At 37.3% G+C, this 19,458-nt stretch overlaps 6 protein-coding genes and 1 non-coding gene across 9 annotated transcripts; 5 read left to right on the top strand and 2 right to left on the bottom strand.

Moving 5' to 3' along the window:
- Nucleotides 1-136: 136 nt before the first annotated feature.
- LOC106432223 (guanylyl cyclase 1) lies at nt 137-2,861 on the bottom strand. Its single transcript, XM_013873071.3, has 10 exons — nt 2,698-2,861; nt 2,298-2,491; nt 2,092-2,216; nt 1,904-2,015; nt 1,711-1,785; nt 1,364-1,452; nt 1,148-1,209; nt 802-874; nt 563-638; nt 137-474 (listed from the first exon to the last, which is right to left on the bottom strand). Exons 2-10 carry the CDS (start codon nt 2,460-2,462, stop codon nt 439-441), a joined length of 813 nt encoding a protein of 270 aa, XP_013728525.1. The 5' UTR covers nt 2,463-2,491; nt 2,698-2,861; the 3' UTR covers nt 137-438.
- Nucleotides 2,862-4,993: 2,132 nt separating this feature from the next.
- LOC106432171 (rop guanine nucleotide exchange factor 5-like) lies at nt 4,994-7,735 on the top strand. Its single transcript, XM_013873020.3, has 7 exons — nt 4,994-5,462; nt 5,618-5,734; nt 5,808-5,962; nt 6,033-6,107; nt 6,192-6,482; nt 6,689-7,054; nt 7,141-7,735. Exons 1-7 carry the CDS (start codon nt 5,201-5,203, stop codon nt 7,669-7,671), a joined length of 1,797 nt encoding a protein of 598 aa, XP_013728474.1. The 5' UTR covers nt 4,994-5,200; the 3' UTR covers nt 7,672-7,735.
- Nucleotides 7,736-7,907: 172 nt separating this feature from the next.
- On the top strand, nt 7,908-7,979 carry TRNAD-GUC. The gene has a single exon. It is a non-coding gene; the product is annotated as a tRNA-Asp (tRNA).
- Nucleotides 7,980-8,013: 34 nt separating this feature from the next.
- Nucleotides 8,014-8,689, top strand: BNAC09G49460D. The gene has a single exon (XM_013873042.3). The coding sequence runs from the start codon at nt 8,075-8,077 to the stop codon at nt 8,612-8,614; it is 540 nt and encodes a 179-aa protein (XP_013728496.1). The 5' UTR covers nt 8,014-8,074; the 3' UTR covers nt 8,615-8,689.
- Nucleotides 8,690-9,566: 877 nt separating this feature from the next.
- BNAC09G49450D lies at nt 9,567-10,134 on the top strand. The gene is made up of 2 exons (XM_013873045.3): nt 9,567-9,932; nt 10,010-10,134. The coding sequence occupies exons 1-2, from the start codon at nt 9,578-9,580 to the stop codon at nt 10,024-10,026; spliced, it is 372 nt and encodes a 123-aa protein (XP_013728499.1). The 5' UTR covers nt 9,567-9,577; the 3' UTR covers nt 10,027-10,134.
- On the bottom strand, nt 10,125-12,588 carry LOC106432192. Of its 2 annotated transcripts, XM_013873044.3 has the most exons (4): nt 11,590-12,115; nt 11,131-11,194; nt 10,442-10,627; nt 10,125-10,354 (listed from the first exon to the last, which is right to left on the bottom strand). In XM_013873044.3, the coding sequence occupies exons 1-4, from the start codon at nt 11,728-11,730 to the stop codon at nt 10,338-10,340; spliced, it is 408 nt and encodes a 135-aa protein (XP_013728498.2). In that variant the 5' UTR covers nt 11,731-12,115; the 3' UTR covers nt 10,125-10,337. The 2 variants fall into 2 exon arrangements, with proteins under 2 accessions (XP_013728498.2, XP_013728497.2); XM_013873043.3 differs by having other exon boundaries at nt 10,125-10,627; nt 11,590-12,588.
- Nucleotides 12,589-14,991: 2,403 nt separating this feature from the next.
- LOC106432172 (protein NEDD1) lies at nt 14,992-19,073 on the top strand. 2 transcript variants are annotated; one of them, XM_013873021.3, is made up of 9 exons: nt 14,992-15,291; nt 15,559-15,671; nt 16,361-16,621; nt 16,711-16,815; nt 16,954-17,016; nt 17,191-17,412; nt 17,511-18,491; nt 18,571-18,750; nt 18,816-19,073. In XM_013873021.3, the coding sequence occupies exons 1-9, from the start codon at nt 15,132-15,134 to the stop codon at nt 18,921-18,923; spliced, it is 2,193 nt and encodes a 730-aa protein (XP_013728475.2). In that variant the 5' UTR covers nt 14,992-15,131; the 3' UTR covers nt 18,924-19,073. The 2 variants fall into 2 exon arrangements, with proteins under 2 accessions (XP_013728475.2, XP_013728476.2); XM_013873022.3 differs by having other exon boundaries at nt 14,994-15,291; nt 18,574-18,750.
- Nucleotides 19,074-19,458: the final 385 nt, after the last annotated feature.

Below are 19,458 nucleotides of genomic sequence, written 5' to 3'. Positions count from 1 at the left end.
GGTATTAGTCTGGTTCGGTTCGATCCGGTACGCTCGATTGTACTCCGATATTTACCGGTTCGTCGAGTGGAATTACTCTTTTTTTTCTTTTTTTTTTTTGAACACAGTGGAATTACTCTTGTTATTACTCCAAAACTTGAATCAATCAAATCTTATATGCATTCACATCCTAAAGGGACTTTATGACAAAACCGATTTGTACAACAAGGAATAACTATTAACTGCTTAGAAACAGATGAATCTGATCATTGTCAAAGCCTATACTCTTGAGTTCACTGATGATCCATGCACCTCTCTATATGAATATGTTTGGGCAACATCCATTATACGTATATATGTATGTGTAAACTAGTATTGCTCTTCTGGGATAGAACACTCGGGTGGTTTCATTTTAATCCACACTGATTTGATAATGATGATGATGATGAAGATAGAGAACTATTCTTTCTGCTTCTTCATGTTCTCCAAGTTGATCTGCACAAATCCATCGAAAACAACAGATGAACAAAGAGCAACTGCACAAAGCCAAAACCCAACAAATATTCATGTTTCCTTAGATTACCAGGAGAAGATCTTCGTCTGTACCAAACGATTTCCGGGCATTCTCTAGACATTTTGACGATATCCTCTCGTGCATCCTGCAAGAATATTTTCTCTGTGAATTCTTTACTAGTATGAGTATGGGGGTGCAATTGGTAGGCTCCCAGATGATTGATGCATCAGATGCAACATCTCAGTGTACAAAGTCGAAGGAGCACATGGCTGTAAGAAATAAAGCAGTAAGAGATTATCAGAAATTACTTGGAACTGGCGGGGTCTCTGATCTCGAACTCATTCTTAACAGCATCGTAGCCACATATCACAATGTAGTGACCTATTGAAAACACGGAGGAAACAAAATGATGTAAGGACTTTAGAAATTGTAGTCTTTAACCGCTTAGATGAAGCTTGATAGCGTTTTCGCTTTTTGAGCAGCTAGGTTTAAGCTCGGCTTAATTAATAATGTGATTGCTTTGCCATGGTCATGGTTTCATAAATTTCAGGAATTCCAAATGAGTACAAAGATTATCCACATAAGAATATCAAGAAGATGACAAAACTGGGCTTCCTATTTAAGTAAGGCAGGGGGGGGGGGGGAATTTCTTACCAGTGTAGCTGGAGTTGCTGTTGTGAAGACCAGCGACAATCACTTCCTCCAACCAAGACTTGCTGCAAAAACCAAAAAACGAGCAAGAACACTATGCAGCTTCTTTATCATACGTTTAGCAAAAGCACAGGAGGACATAAATGAACTTTGTCGAGGAACAAAATTTTGAGAAGGGCTAGAGGGTATACACGAGAGAAAAAAAGCGAGAGAACCGACCTTAGCTTGTCTTGGTCGACTAATGCAATGGCGATATAGTTCCCCGACAGTAGCAAACAAGAAATCTCATCGATACTAACTGACCTGCACTGCAAAAGCGAAGAGGTTGATTGAATTTGATTTCCAAATAACAAACAGATTACACAAGGGACGGTTTGATGACACAAGACTTTCCGCAGAAAATGCTTAAGCTGATGTAGATTTAATGAAATTGTCAATATCTAAAAAAAATATCAAGTCGTCGTAACAATGGGTAGAAAAACTCATCACTAATGGAACAAACAATAGCGAGAAACTTTCTTCAACAGAGGAGCAAGTAGAAACATTTGGCAAAAACAGGGGTTTACCTGTATAATAATGCCAGATTCATGTGCTTTTCTGAAGAGTAAATCCACACGCAGCAGATCTTCAGGGAGCTGCTCCTGCATCATGAAAAGAATCAACATTTTATTAAACATACTAGATAATACCACACAACATGACATGGTGCAATGAGAAACTATCAAACACGAATCTAGATGACATATAAGGTTAAGATACCTTGTAAAACTCCTCAATGGAGTAATTAGGATTAGCTCCGAATGTTATTGTGCAATAAGAAAATTCCACGCAGAATCTTTGCAGTAAATATGCCAGATCAACAGTCCAAATGCTGCATAAATGTCAAAAAAAAAAAAAATTGATGATAAATATCTATGCCAAATGTTTCTCATATTCAAGAAGCATACCTATTTGTGGAGCAAATCTCAGCCAGATCCTGAATAGTACAGCTTGTGATGCCGCTAGCTCGGAGAACCATGAGAACACAAGCGAGGCCACAGTCCCACGAAGCTAGCTGATGTACATGAGCGACCTAAAGATATAGCAAATATGATTATAAGTTTCAGACTTACACTAGATTGAGACGAAACAAAAGCATTTTGCTGGTCCTTACTTCCATGTGGGACGACGAGGATGGATCTTTGAGGCTGCCATGACTAGTAACAAAGGGATGATCAAACTGTGAATATTTAGGAGAAATGGAATCTCCATCTTGTCCTTCTTCTGATCTCCCCTGGACTTTCAAAATCTTGTTGAGCAGGAAACAAAGAGGCCACATGAAGCAGTAACAGCGTTATCTAACGAGACCTGAATATACACAAAGAATCATCAAATACGATGAACAGAGCTAAAGCAACTCTCATCTCCATCAGCAAATACTCTATTCAACCAAGAATCAAACAATATGCGAATCTAAGCGGACTCGTAACCGATCACAAACCTAATTCTACGATCGAGAACCAAATAATCAAATCAGGATTATTATTATTATACTGAGAGAATGAGATTTTCACCTTTGCTTACGATGCAAGTCGCAATAATTCTCTGAATAGTTTTCCTCCTACTTTTTTTTCCTGGGAAAATAATAATCAAAACGGTTTGGATAAAGGAGACGAAGCTGTCGAAAGCGACTTATCCTATGATTTGCTCCAATTAAAATCCCTTTTTGCTTGTCTTTTCATCTTTCATTCCCATCTTCTATCGCCATTATTGAAGTTCCCAACAATGTTGGACATTCTCGCTGTCAGTTCTGGGGATGGGTTACCCAATTTGGCCCATTACCGACCCATTTCTATAGCTTTTCGGTGCATGTAATTTTGGCCCGTTAAGGGAGCAAACTCTACAAAACGACAACGTAATAGATTAGTGAACTGTCATTTACTGTTTATGTTCTTCTAACCTTTTCGTATTCTTTTTTTTTTGGAAGTTTGTGTATTTTAAGTTTTATAAAATTTTATTTAGATTTATTTACAGTTTTTATTTTAAAAATTAATTTTTGTTTTTTAAGGAAAAAAATTGTAACCACCGTTAAATATAAGATTCTTTAAGTTTTATATTTGAAATTAGATAACCATTTGAGAAATATCATGTAAAATTAGATTGAATAATTTATATAATATAGTTTTCAATTTTATCACATGTTTAACAGTGTAAAAAAACTTAAAATACAGAAATTACTGATGCAATTATAATTCGTATTAAATAAAATATGTAAACAAAAAAAATTTTATCCTTGAATATACAGATCTCAATCTACATATATTTTATATCTATTAAGCAAACAATAGTATTGTCGTAGCACACTGATAAGTAAGTTTGCTTGTTATCCGCGGAACCAAGGTTCGACACTTTCAAAATTTCCTCTATTACGGAAATTGTTGAGGTCAAAAATGACCATTTTCCCCTAGTATACACTATTCTTGTTTGAGTGAATGTCTTTTTTCTGTATCAACAAATGATAACGTGATATGTGTAGTCTCCACTGCTTTCCCCACACCTGATATACATAAACCGTAAAAGCAATTTTAAATCAAACTTATCACTACACAAAGTACAAAAAGAGAGAAAATTTTAATCACAAAGGGCAGCAGCTAGTAAAGTAGGAAGACATTATTATATACCAAAGTAAAAAAAAAAAAAAAAGAGTACAAAGACAAGGATTTGAATTGAAACCCATATCGAATGTAGAAGGCGGGATGTTGAACACGTAACAAAGACGACACTGTAGACTTGTGAAATCCATATACATTAAAAAATAAAGAATACAACCTTTTTTTTTTGAAAAAGAAAAGCTTATGAGAGTGCTGTGTCCAAAAAGTCAAAAACTTTTATTTTCACTTTAACAAAAGCAAGTTATTTGAAAATCTGTATTAGTAGAATTTAAGACAGTCCACACCTTTTTACTTTTGATTAGTGAACACTATTGCTCTATTGGATTTCGAATTTTGGAATTGTTAGATGTGATGTTGATGGACATGACTTGAACAAATCATGAATCAAACCGTAATGTTATAAAACTTATAATCTCATACATACTTAAACATATTTTTCAACTATTTTGGGAAGGCATAAGTCATTAAGCTACGCCGACTTGAGAGAGGCCTTTAAACGGCTACGGAACGAATAGCGATGGGGACCATGCGTTTGAATTAAATCCTCGGATTACGATATTGCACCACCACAAACATCCATATTAACGGAAATGCCACTTACTTACCCTTTGCATTATTTGCCGACAACGAATAACGATGCATTAAATCAGCTATAATATCAATATGAACCTTTCACATTTTTATCGGCGGCCGAGAAATTAAATTTTGACGCTTTCCAAGAAGAATGTATTCACTTCCTTTTTGGGGTTAAACTCTTCATTTATTAGGTAGTTTTCAGATACAGTAGTTTTTTTGGGAATTAGTGGTGTTGTTAAGTATCATAACCTTTTGTAGGAAAAGAAAACCTTATGTAGAAATGAAACCAGTCTTTAACTAATTTGCGATTTGAACTTTGAATTTGATTAATTTATGTTAAAATAGATATGTCCATAAGTTACGTTATAGTTAATTTGTCAATTAAATTTGGCTCACCACCTGTCTAATTAATATAACTAATTATTCCCTCAAAACATGAAAATTTCTTTGATTAATCAATCCCACTTAACCTCACCAAATGCTTTTTGTAGTAAACTTACTAAATTCTTTGATTAACACAAGGGGCAGAACCGTAACATCCCACCACACGAGAAAGAGATTTGTCCGCCAAAAATATAATTTAATGTTTTGAAATAAAAGTCAATATATATTATTACTCTCACTATCTACTATACTCGTGACAGAGGAAGAAGAAGCTAAAACAGAGAAATATAACTTTTTTTTATCGGCTGAATTATTTTCGAAATTCTTTTGGATCTCTCTCTCACAAGAGACATGTTCTTACCTTTAATAGCCGTTTCTTAAACTCTATCCTGTCTATCAAACAAAACCTGTTTTTCTCTTAAGTTCGGTACTAGTTTAAAAAAAAATGGAGAATTTAGTGAAGAGCTGCGCAGGGATTGAGAAGAAAAGAAGTGTCTTGACTGAATCAAAGGAGAGAAGTGGATCGAGCTACGAGAGTTCTTCAGCCGCCGCTTCGTCTTCTCCGCCACCACCACAGTCGATTCTCGGTTGGCCGATAAGGAAAGCCTCGTTTCGTAAGAGTTCAAAGGAAAACATCAAGTTCGACCATAACAAACCTGCCCTTGTCGCTGATTCTGGTTTTAAAGGAAAGGAAGTGAACATTGCAGGTTAGTGCTCTGTTTTCGTATGCAATGCTCTGTTTTCGTTTCAGAGAAAAATAAAAATCGAATCTTTTTTATTTTATTTTCTAGACCTTTTTACTTTAATATAGCTTAGAATTTAAAATTTAAAATTGTTGTTGTTCATCTGATTTTTGAAATAGACGTGGATATGATGAAGGAGAGATTTGCAAAGTTATTACTTGGCGAAGATATGTCAGGTTCAGGCAAAGGAGCGTGTACAGCTTTAGCCATATCCAACGCCATCACCAATCTCTGTGGTAAAACACTATCCTTGTTGTGTTATCTCAAAACTCTCCCTTGAAAGTGTTTAACATGTTTTCTTTTTTCTAGCTACAATCTTTGGGCAGCTATGGAGACTAGAGCCTCTTCCAAGCGAGAAGAAAGCCATGTGGAGAAGAGAGATGGAGTGGATTCTTAGCGTCAGTGATCACATCGTTGAGTTAACACCTTCCACACAAACTTATCCAGACGGCAAAAAGTTTGAGGTAAGTTCTTGATTTTTTATTAGTAGTGTGTTAATTGTGCAGTAAATGAATCAATTTTGTGGATGTTCAGGTCATGACTTGCAAACCAAGATTTGATCTTTTCATCAACCTCCCAGCTCTCCGTAAACTAGACAACATGCTTCTCGTAAGTCTCTCTCAAACTTTCTTTCTCACAATGATCAAAACCATTTGCTGTCAGTTATATACTTCCCCTTTGTTGGAAAAATAGGATGTCTTGGCGAGTTTCAAGAAAACAGAGTTCTGGTACGTTGATCAAGGGATTGTATCGTCTGAAAACGATGGCTCAGCTTCTTTCCGCAGAAAGATTCAGCGCCAAGAAGAGAAATGGTGGTTGCCTGTTCCTCGTTTAGCACCTAATGGCCTCACAGAAGATGCAAGAACAGAACTAAACCACAAGAGGGACTGTGCAACTCAGATACTTAAAGCTGCAATGGCCATCAACAGTGTCTCTCTAGCCGAAATGGATGTTCCTGAATCATACCTTGAAACCCTTCCTAAGGTTTCGTTTCTATCTTTACTTCAAAACAATTTTTAGGCTCCGAATGGTAACAATGCACGGTGTTGTTCCAACCGCAACAAAAATATATAGATATATAAATTTTTTGTTACTGTTAAATGTGGTAATGGTGCGGTTTTTATGGTTACCATTTAGAGCCTTATAATATCTTTCTTATGAGACTTATGACACTTACACTCTTGTTGCAGAACGGTAGATCATGCCTTGGAGATGTTATTTACAGATACATAACATCGGAGAAATTTTCCGCGGAGTGTCTACTCGATTGCCTTGATCTGTCCTCTGAGCATACTGCTCTTGATATCGCGAACCGCGTGGAAGCTTCCATATACGTTTGGCGCAGAAGAGTTGAAACAAAACTTGGAGTCAACAACAACAGTTCAAGCTCTACTACACCAAAGTTATCATGGGAGATGGTGAAAGATCTAATGGCTGCTGGTGACAAAAGAGGATCGCTTGTGGAGAGATCCGAAACTCTCTTACGTTGCTTGAAACAGCGGTTCCCATCTCTAACGCAGACTTCACTAGATATTAGCAAGATTCAATCTAACAAGGTCCAAAAAGAATAAACGTTACATTATATGATTTGCTTTTCTTGTTCCTTTTAACTTAATACTGTCTTTTTTTAATAAAATTTCAGGATATTGGGAAATCAATCTTGGAGAGCTACTCAAGGGCTTTAGAGAGCTTAGCATCAAACATCGTGGCACGTATCGATGATTTACTCTACGTGGACGACTTAACTAAACAGCCAGATGATAACAATCTGCTGTCGAGTCCAAGGGTCGGCGTTATAGCTCACAAGAAAGTAGTACCAGTCCCTTATCTAATATCTGCATCAGGAACTCCATACAGAACAAGCTTCTCAACCACACCAGGCTTCTCTCCTATGGCTGCACCTAGGATTAGCCCCAGACAAGGAGAGAGAACACCTTCTTATTCAAGCAAGAACACCATCAAAGTCAATGAGAAAGGTCTTCCTTCTCGAGGGTTTGGAGTGAGAAGGGTCTTGAACAACTATCTTGGCATGGAGTCGAAACTGAAAGTATGCGTGGATCCATCAGAGAGTCCAGAAACGGCAGTGAGAAACCAGTTTGGTAAAGAAAGTGAAGAGGAGAAGAAAAGAGATTCAATAACATCAAAGGGTCCTCCTAAGTACAATGTGTCTTGAGAGCTTGTAGAAACTCAATATAATGTATTTGTTTGATATGCTTACTTATAGTTTTTACTGTCTACATTTGCAAATCAAAACATACAAAGGTGAGAGTTGTCGTAGCAAAACATTCTCTCATCGAATCAGTTATGGTTGGTTAACCAGTTTATTTATTGGTAAACAACACCACCAACAAATCACTAATAACGTGTATAAGGTACAATAATTTTACTAATGAAGCAATTTACAACAAAGTCGTTGTAGTATAGTGGTAAGTATTCCCGCCTGTCACGCGGGTGACCCGGGTTCGATCCCCGGCAACGGCGTTACCTTTTTTTATTTCCCTCATTAATTTTTTTTCCTCTTCTTTAAATCTCAGAGTCGTCTCTCTCATCGAATCTAACGGAGAGTCTCCAAAAAAATGACGACGAGCATTCACATCACAGCACTCGACGGGATCGTGAACGTGAACTCTCTCTTCACCCTCGCCGTCTTCATCGGACTAGCCTGGAACCCCTCCGACCCGACGAACAGCCTCGTGACCGAACCGAACTGCAGCCCGACGGCGCGCATGGCGGAGAATCTCGTCGCCTTCCACGTCTACTCCTTCGCCTCCTTCCTCTTCTCGAGCCTCGTCGCGCTGGGACTCAAACAGGCCATGAGGCTCAACATCGCGACCCGGGCCCACTCTTCGTTTCACTTCTCGGCTCGGATCGATCCCGTGGTTTACTACGTTAACAAGACGGCGCTCAGATTCGGGATGGTTATCTCCGGTTTGGGATCGGTTTGCGGGTGTGTGTTTTTGATGTTGGCTTTGATTAATGTGGTTCAGATTAAGCTGGGGAGGTTTGGGTGTGGCGCGAGTGGGCATAGTTATGCGGCGGTTGTGCCGCTTTTGGTTTTGGTTCCTTGTGCGTTGTTTATTTATGTTTCGCTTATGCTTTATGCTTTTACTCGTTAGAATGATTGAGAATGATTCTTGTGATGATTCTGAGATATGGTTTGATTGGGATTAGGATCTGAGATTATGATTTAATGCTTGTTTGGTTTTGATATCTTGGAATATTTGATTAAGCAGAGTTATTGTACAAAGGTGGTGTGTGTGTGTTTTTTTTTTTTTGAACTCTCTACTTGGAATCAAACATCAAAAAGGGAGAAACTTTTAGATGTCCCGCCTTTGGATTAGAGTTTTTTTTTTTCAGCTGTTTCTAGCTTTTGTCTCTCTTTCTCGCACATATCTCTATAACTGCGTTAAGCTGAGTTCTATTCATCAGTTGCGTTTGAGGGCTGAAGAGACCTAAGGAGGTTTATGAGGTGATCTTTAGCTTAGAGCTGTTTGGTTTTGATCTCTTGGGATATTGGTAAAGCAGAGTTACTGTACAAAGGTGGTCTTTTTACACTATTTGCTTGGAATCAAACATCAAAATGAGAACTTTTTGATGTTCCCTCTTTTGGATTAGAACTTTCCAGCTGTTTCTAGCTTTGTGTCTGTCACATATCTCTAGAGCTGCTTAATCTGAGTTCTATTCATCAGTTGTTTTGAGGATTGAAGGAACTAATGTATCTAGAATCTTCACCAACTTAAAGCTTAATTCTTTTGCTGAAGGCGCATTAACGCCTTTGACAATCGTTTTCTAACTTTTCTTGTAGTACCATAATTGGTTCGTGCTATTGCCTATTGGTTTGTCATGTAAAAACACCTCTTTGCTTTCCCAAGGGTTTGAAATGATTAGCTGAAGATTAAGGGCACTCTGAACTTACTTTAGATTATAAAAACTATGCACTTTGAGGCCCTTAATGCGACTGATTAGGTGAAGTAATTACTATGTTCCTTTAGTGCTTCTTCCACTACTTTCTATGTGGATTTTCTTTGATCCTCCGGCCATTTTCAGTTGCTATAAATCTCAGGTTCCACAAGTAGTTTATGCACATCAAGTCATCTTTAATGGATACCTACGTTTTATCTCGCCTTCTCGTCCTAGTTCTCTGCATCTACGGCCTTAAAACCGCGGTCCATGGAGCTGGAGAATGCGGGAGGAACCCTCCGGATAGAGAAGCCATAAAGCTGGCTCCGTGCGCAATGGCTGCACAAGACAAGTCTGCTAAAGTGTCGGCAACTTGCTGCGTTCGAATTAAACAAATGGGGAAGAACCCGAAATGCCTTTGCGCTGTCATGCTCTCCTCTACAGCTAGAAACTCTGGAGCAAAGCCAGAGATCTCAATGACCATTCCTAAACGCTGCAACATCGCTGATCGTCCCATTGGTTACAAATGTGGAGGTAATAACATAGTTCAATTTTTTCTCTGTCGGTCACATATGCAATTTTTCTTATCAAGTTACTTGTGTTTCTTGCAGCTTATTCTCTGCCTTGATGTGGCAGACAGAGAGCAATAAACGTTCTTCGAAACCAGTCTAAAATCATGTGTATCACTTTGTTTCAGTAATAAAATTTGATCAAACACGACTATTGATCATGGAAATATAACTTGTTACTAGGAGCATGAGTATTTTATTTATACATTAGTGGTAGATGCGGTCAAATAATCGCCATCTTAAACTATGCAAGGTTACAACCAAAAACAAAAGATGAACAAACTAAAACATCACACTGCGAAGTTACGGATATGAATGCGTCCATATATTGCCACTGCTGAAATCAAGTGGACTAGTTAGGTTGGTCCTCTTAGTAATACAAAGAACCTGCAACAATGAAACCACTATGTTGATATAGTGATTAAGGAAATAGAGATTAATTACTAGGTAATTAAGGTATAGAAAGGTAAGGACCTTTCCACCAATTTCCCCTGGAAGTAGCGTTTGTGTCATCGGTTCGATCTTCGGTTTCTTTGTGGTGATGAGATGGAGAAGTGGAGGAGCCATCAGTTCGTGGAGGTGAATAGTGTTGCTGACCTCCGTAGTAAATGGAGGAACTGTAATAGGACGCTTCTCTCTTTTCATGGATGCTTCTCTCATCTTTGGAAACACACCAAAAGAGAGAGTGAGAACAAAAATAAAAATTCTTGGAACATATTCATAGTCTTTAATTAACTTCATCATATTGTGTAGTGCTTTAATATTGACAAATGGCCTTAGGTTGATCTTATTTGGGACTTTCAACAATAGTTGATGCAATTAACCTCAGTGTCTTACGATTTTAAGGGGATTATAGACAGTTAGACAATTTGGTAAGAATTTTAATAAAAAATTATTTTAAACAATTTTAGAATCTATGTTTATATATATTAACTATTAATATTTTGAGAGTCCTAAGCTAGTGTTTTATTTATCTGTAACTGAGACCGATCTGCGTTTAAACTAAATAAAACTCGGAAATATTATTTAAAGACTAATGTATAATTTTCCTTTAAAAAATACATATTCCAATATGAGTTTACCAATTTATTCCTAAAGTAGTTTATTAAAATTATCTGAAAGCGAAAAAAAATTATTTTATTGTTTTGTCAAAATTAGATTACCAGTGGTTTGAGAAATGCTGCTTTGAACTTCATAAGCAGTGTGATTTCCGTTCTTCTTTGATACCTGCATTATAAATTGTTTCAAGTTAACTACAAACTCAATTTATGAAATAAAAGCTTCAAACCACAACCACATACATACACACATATATGAATATGCACCCCCAAGAGGATACATGCATGAATGTGATAGTTTCTATGCTTTCTTGTCGTGTAGCTACTTAAGGAAAATTCTTTATGACTGTATAAAAAGCCTTATCTCTTACAAAAGCTTATCTATTTCCAAAAGATTTACACAAAGTGTGCATCATAATTCAGTTTTATTCTAGCTGTTATGTATCTGTAAATTCAACAATTTCAATTTAATTCTACACAACCGCTAAATATGTTACATGCACATACTAACATTCAGCATATACATGCATATATATAGACACACATATGTAAAGTATATATTACAGGAGGAGGGAAAATGGAGTCGAGTATAGTTGAACAAGAAGAAGCCGAAGTAGCAGAGGTTGATCCTTTGGGACCAAACAGATGATCAAGTGAAGAAGGTGAAGAAGATGAGGAAGTAGCTTTGGTTTTCTTCTTATCCATGGATGATTAAGTACTAATTATAATCTCACAATGAGCTTTGTTAAGAGTAGAGCCAGAGAGAGACGTTCTCAAGATGTTGATTTGTGAGAGAGAGAGACAAGGAAGAGAAATGGATAATGATAGTTATTGATGATGATGACTTTGGTGTTTTTTGGTTTTGCCCTAACTCCCCAACGGTCTATTATATAACCAACTTCTGATGAGACGGAGATGGGTTCACGTGATCCCCACGTGGCTCTGCCGCCGTCTTCAGCTCTCTCCATTTTGCCACGTGTTTTTCTTGTTGATGTTGTGGATAAACTTTGCTTTTACTACTTTTGTACTCTTTCTCTAACAATTAAATTCACTCTCTGTTTTTGTCATTTGGATAAGTTCTTTACCTTCTTCTTTTTCTTCACTTTTATACAATGGAAAAGAAAAATAAAACTCGTGGTGATTATTGATTTTTGACATATATACATACATACATACACACTACTACAATCTCTATCTCCTTCATTTTCTTAAATTTAAATACAACAAATTGGATAATGCATGCGACTCAAATCGACTTTTTCTTGAAGGTGTATAGCCTTTTTCTGGGAAAATGGCTTATTCCCTTATGAACTAGTTGTTCCCGGCTTTTTCACACATGAACTTTTAAATCATACCAAAAATCACATGAACAATAGAAAAATGACTTATTCCCTTATGAACTAGTTGTTCCCGGCTATTTTACACACAAACTTTTAAGCCATGTCAAAAACCACATGAACCATTCTATTTTTTGAATTACATGGACAAACTATTGATTTTAAAGTAATTCCCCTAAAACCGTATTTGTGTTATTTAAACGTTAACTTGGTTTATGATAGGTGGAGAGACGGTTTAAAGAAAGAAGAGCAGCAAATACTAACTTACCAATCTCCATGTATTATCACAAGGAACTATAAAATTGGCGTAGTCTAGGACGCTTGATTGGTTCCTTAAGCAGATGTTACTCTCAGGTTCCGGTCCTGCATGAGTTTATATATTCTCCTCAGTCAAGAAATTAATGTCATATGATCTCTTTATATGCTTTATGTCATATAACTCAAAAATATCTACCCAACTAGTTACTATGTCATATAACTCGAAAATGCAGAATAAATTTTTTTATCCCTCATGAAGAGTAAAACGATTTCTGAAAAAGAAGAGCAATTGACAAAAAGAAGAAGAACAAAACGACATAGTATTCTATTTTTATCAACCTAAATGAAACCGACTATCTACCTGTCATAAACCAAGTTAACGTTTAAACAACACCATTTACGGTTTTAGGAGAATTAGTTTAAAATCGATAGTTTGTGTATGTAATTCAAAAAATAGAATTGTTCATGTGGTTTTTGGCATAACGTAAAAGTTTGTGTGTGAAATAGCCGGAAACAACTAGTTCATAGAGAATAAATTATTATTCCGTTGTTCACGTGGTTTTTGACATGACTTAAAAGTTCGTGTGTGAAAAAGCCGGAAACAACTAGTTCATAGGGGAATGAACTATTTTCCCCCTTTTTTCTCCTAACATCTTTTAGACTGAATCACACTATTAGTCTATTATGGAGTATGGACTAAAGGTTCATGCATGGACATTCTCACATCTCGAATATTAAGCTTTGATTTTTTTTTTTAATTTTTGTATCCAATGTAAGAGATGGGTTGTTGTTCGACTAGTTGGTAAAAAAATAAGAATATGAATAATTTAATGTAGAATGCTATACCGTTAATGTTGTTTACAAGAAATGTAGAATGCTATACAAAATAGAAAATGTTCAATCTAAAAATCCCAATAGATAAATCAAATCACACTTTGAGAAGAATGATTAGTTAAGATATGGAATCCATTTCCCTTTTATTCGTCGTTGACTTATTTGTGATATAGCACGTTTCATTTTTTTATAAATGATAGTTTTGGTCTCTCCTTCTATTAACCCATTAAAGGATGTGTATATTTGATCTTTATACCGAAAATTCCGATCTAAGCCAAGCATATCAAGTCTATCATAATCAAAAATAGATTTCATGACTTGATTTATTCCAGTTTATTAAAAGTAGAGGTTGCAAAACAACAAGCTGAAACAGTGAGGCATATTCCCACGTCTATCTTCTCTTTAATTTTGATTGCATTTTATCTTCTCCAAATCTAGTAAGATTCGCCATATAAAGATTATTTTGGGGATATAAGAATCAAAAATCACTTGCAAAATTATTTCGGCGGATATATAAACACACATATACCGACAACAAAAACGTTGACAACAAAACAGAAATGGGTATGATGAGTATTCTTACCCAATTGTTTGTCTACAGAGATTTAACTAACGTCTTATCTGTTTTATGTTACTTTCATCCTACGCAAAGATTAGGGAGGAAAGATTTTGATTCTTTATCCCTTACCAGACCTTATGTCATTTACTTGTTCAATGTCTCTCTTTCAACTTGGATATTTAACGTATGAATTAAACGTATCAAAAACAATATAACGTATGAATTAAACCTATAGAATGTTTATATGGTTAATCATCTGTGCACGAAGATATATATATATATATCATGGGCGTCTTTGATTGCAAATTTGAATATAGTTTTAGCTGATTAGAATCAGTATTTGTTTTGTAAACAGTGACAAATTCTTGTTTAAACTCTAGTTTAATCTGTCTCACAAAATTTAAACCCGCGGGCTGGCCCAGTGGTGATTACTTGAGGGAGCTTCGGCCCCAATACGGGAAGCCACTTGGGTTCGCTTCGCGCTGTTCACCGGAACATTCCCATTCTCTCTCCGGAGAAAAGAGCAACCCACTGAAAAAAAAAAAAGTAAACATTGGTATAACTGGCTCTCCTAGACAGGGGGTCAGGTGACTTCTAAAGGCTAAAGAATCATAAAAGAGGAAAATCTATACTCTCAAAGTTATGAGTTAGGAATAAATTATACCCAAAAAAAAAAAGAGTTAGGAATAAAAATAAAATAACACTAAAGGACTAAACTGCAATATGACAGTCTTCACTGATCTAATTGGGTTCACTAGATTGGGCCTCACATAATACTGGGCTGCAGTGTTAAGTAGTGACTTTAATCAAACCTTTTTATCTTCTCTTTCCTTTTTTAATCATCAGATTCCTTGAAATGATGAAAAAGAAAGAAGCTTTCCTTACTTTTATCAAGGGCCCACTAGCTCAGCCCATAATCAAGGGCACAAAGTAGCACAAAGCGTTTCAAAAAAATTCAAATTTTTTTAATTTAGTTCAAAATAAATAACTATTATTTATTTATCTCTCACTGTTCGTCTCTCCTCTCTCTCTCTCTGAGAAGGAAGGAAGAGGTAGAGAGTTCCCCCCGCATTGTCTCAGATTCTGAAATACCCTTTCGAGTTTTCTCGGTAGTGACGATGTCGCACTTGGTGGACCCTACGTGGCGCCTCCTGGCCGCGAGCGGCGGAGATACGGTTAAGCTATTCGACGTGTCCGCCGATTCCGGTGATCCCTGCGTCTTGAGCTACACTCCGACGCCTGGATCAGCTGTGAACTCCGTCAAGTGGAATCACACGAGTAATTGATCTCAGATTTAGTCGCATCTGTATTGCGTGTTCCCTTGGTTCGTTTGGTTGGGTGAAAGATTTAGGAAAGCAACTCAAGTAGTGATTATTGAGCTGAGTTTTTGTAGAATGAATCTTAGATATCTTGTGATCTGCTGTTCGAAATTTGAATTAGGGATTAAGTATTTGGGAATGTAATTAGTGGAATAGCTGATGAGTGAAATGAACTGGTTTGCTTGCAAAATGCATTGTATTGAGGTTTCTGTTTTATGGGATGCAGATTTAGTGGTGGCGAGTGCGGGAGATGATAAGAAGATATCACTGTGGCGGATTAATGGGAGTAGTCTAGGAACTGTTCCCGTTGCTGGAAAGGACGGTGGTGATAGTGCCGAGGTAGATTCCTTTCTTCATTCACTCCAGTGTTGCTTCTGATGCATATCTTATGCATTAACAGTCACAGCCTTTTTCCTATGTATCTATATATTTTTGTTACTATTACAATCGCACCACACGTCACTGTTCGGAGCCTTGGTAGTAAATTATATCTTAGATAAATGGTGGTTAAAAGGAGATCTTTTTTTTTTATTTTTTTTCGAAAATGTGAATTGTTGTATCCTTGCTAGATGAGTTTCTTCACAACTTTTGTGCAGTCTAAGAGCCAATGAGGATGAATACATTAGTGTGCTTATTATAACCAACATCTGAGTTCATTTCTTCCGTCATGAATCATGATGTGATTCAAGATTTTATCCCAGAATATACTTCTATCGCTAATAGTGGTCACTGTTTGGCTCCTGCACGTTTTAAACATAATCAGAAAATGAGAGTATAAAGTACATCGCCATCTTCCAAAGTCTTTGCATTTTATCTATAGATTAACTGCAAAATACCAACATCTGAGCTCAATGTCGTTGTTATGATGTGATTCAAAATCTTATTTCAGAATTTACTTCATCGCTATCGTAGTCACGTTTAGGCTCCTTCATAAGTTTGCATTTTCTCTAGATTAATTGCCAAATCCATTGTGGAGGTTAGTGGGGGTTATTATTTATGCATATTTGCTTGTGTCATAATGAAATCAGGAATGTTTGTCGGCTATTAGCTTCGGCAGAAAAGGGTCAAAGTTCATAGCTTCTGGTGGAACTGGTCAAATTGTTAAGATATGGGATCTGCAAAAAAAGCTTTGTGTCAAGAAGCTGAAGGGTCATACAAGTACAATAACTGGCGTGATGTACAATTGCAAAGATGAGCATTTGGCGTCTGTCAGTGTTGGTGGGGATCTGATAGTTCACAACCTTAAAACTGGAGCAAGGGCTAGCGAACTCAAAGATCCACATGGGCAGGTTGTTCAGTCTGTACATTTATACTTCCATCGGTAGTTCAGAACCTCGGTCATCAAAACTAATTGGTTCTCTAATCGATTTAAGATCAGGTATTGAGGGTGCTTGACTATTCAAGGTTCAGTCGTCACCTTCTACTTACTGCGGGTGATGATGGCACTGTGCATCTGTGGGACACGACTGGTCGTAATCCAAAGGTCTGCTCATGTGGAAATGCATGCGTCTCTTTGATTGTCTCTTCTGTTAATGTTTACAAGATTTCATGTACTGTTATTGATGGGGTTGCAAAATAATGTGTGTTTATACTTACCATTTAGTTTCTGGTATCTTCACAGATGTCATGGAAGCAGCATTCTGCACCAGCTGCGGGTGTTTGCTTCTCTCCATCAGACGAAAAGGTAACTGAATCATAATCAATGATACTTGGTACACATAATGCAAAGAGTCAGATGAATGTGATTTCAAATCCTGACCAGTACACACGTGCACCCTCAACTTTGATAGGCATTTTCTAAATGCTCTTTGAGATAAATTTTATAAGCATAGTTTCTAAGTGATCTACTGTTTAACAGAAAATTGCTAGTGTGGGGATGGACAAAAAGCTTTACACGTATGACTCTGGATCCAAAAGATCTTCGTCCTGCATTTCTTATGAGGCGCCTTTCTCATCTTTGGCGTTTGGGGATAATGGTTACATTCTGGCAGCTGGAACCGGTAATGGTAGAGTAGTGTTTTACGACGTTCGTAAGATACCACAGCCTGTCACTGTCCTGCACGCTTACAGTAGTTCAGAGGTCAGTACATTTCTAACTCAGTGCAATCTCTTTAGCCCTTTAAATAAAAAACTCTGGATTGCAAAAGCTAACTAAGCTTTTGCTTTATTAATACACAGGCTGTAACAAGTTTATCATGGCAAACATCAAAACCAGTTATTGTGAATGAGAAAAACTACGACGGTGAGATGGCTCTTCTTGGTGGTACAGTGGACGATTCAGTTATTATTCCTGATCCAGTTCCGTCAACGACACCCTCAGATTCACAGTCGAGAGGCTCTCGTGGAACTGCCACGAGTACGTCGAACGTGCCGGCGGCAGAGCAAACACCAAACAGAACACTATGGTCTGGTGCGCCACCGGGAAGACTACATGCACTTCGTGCCAGTGACAGTTTCAATGATGATATGCGTGTGTTTTCCCCTATCGTTGAGAAGTGGGCTGATAGTGAAGTAGGATTCAACAATAAGGATTATTTGATCGACGACAAAAAGCCATTTGCTTCATCTAGCAAGGGATATCCATACGGAGATGGAAACAAGGAACATACAAAAGCTGCTTTTTCACCATTCGGAACTACTACGCCAACGGCATCAACCAAAAGTGAAGACTCTTCTTCTTCTGCCTTGACACCTCCAGAATCATGGGGCGGTGATAGATTATCTGACAAGTTCAACCAATTGGCCAATGAGAAAATCTCCGATAAATTTCCTTCACGTCTCGGGGTTTCAAGCACAAGTGGTGGTAGCACATCTGGATCAATGTTTCCCTTGTCGTCGCTTGGTCAGACAAACATCGCAGCAAACGTTAGCTCAGAGTTCCCACGGATCAGAGACATCTCTTCAGATTCCGAGACAGACAAGAACTTACCTTCAAGCCCGTTGTTTGCAAAAAACATGGCATCTCCGGGTAACATCGATTCATTGAGGCTATCACCAAGTTTACCTCGTAGGACATATGCTGAGAGAATCAGCAGCTCTCTCTCTACGGGTTCACCCAAGATAAAGAAAACAGGAGCAGAAACGAGAGAGGAAACCTTTAGTAATCTGATGCCGAGACCTGAGTTGGGATCTGCATCAGAAGCTCTTCCGATTATGAATGTATGTAAAAAAACTTCCCACAAAATCATTTTCTTTAAATCGTTTGGGATAATATCTGTAAACTTGTGCAAATCTGTAGCAGGGAGGAAACATGAAGCAATCTCAAAATGATCAACAGCAAGTGGTGGGTGGCAGCAATTTCACACTTCAGCTATTTCAAAGAACACTGGAAGGAACTCTAGATTCATTCCAAAACTCTGTTCATGACGACATGAGAAACCTGCACATCGAGATCCTCAGACAGTTCCACATGCACGAGGTAGTTAGCGTTTTTTAATCTCACCCATGTCGACTTAAAAGCTGATAATGATGTTGTATATACAGATGGAGATGTCGAAGGTATTAAGCTCGGTTCTAGAGAACCAGGCGGAGATGATGAAGGAGTTACAGTTGTTGCGTAAAGAGAACCAACAGCTCCGGCAAAGGCTTTAGAGGAGAGACCGTTATGAGTGAGTTTGTTCGGTCATTTCAGTATGTTTTATGATCTTTAAGATATATTAAGCATATTTTTATTCAAAGAAAATAACAAACAAGATGACACAGAATATAGTTTTCCAATTGGCTTAGTCAGAGTCACACCTAGTTCTTGTCTTCTTCTTCTGCTTGTTCTTCTTTTTCTTGAAATGTTGCTTTGGGAGCTTATCGAGTGGTGTTGATTTAAGTAAAAAGAGCCTTGCAGCGCACTGGATTAAACTCCCACGCAACCTCCTTATCAGGCTGCGCTATGATGACATTGTCATCAGAGAGATTTAAGATTAACATTATATTTGCTTTTTTTGGATGATTGTCGACCATTCATATCAATTGTTATGGGACTGTCTTTTGTATTAAAGCCATTTGATTTTTACCAATTTTTTTGTATTAAATCCACTATTACTCATACATGAATTCTAAAACTTTTTAAAATCAAATGGCTTTAATACAACTATTACTCATACATGAATTCTAAAACTTTTTAAAATCAAAT

Source organism: Brassica napus, chromosome C9, assembly GCF_020379485.1.
Source record: "Brassica napus cultivar Da-Ae chromosome C9, Da-Ae, whole genome shotgun sequence".
Lineage (NCBI taxonomy): Eukaryota > Viridiplantae > Streptophyta > Magnoliopsida > Brassicales > Brassicaceae > Brassica > Brassica napus.
The sequence above is the reverse complement of the archived record's forward strand: the minus strand, read 5'-3'. Positions and strand labels throughout refer to the sequence as shown.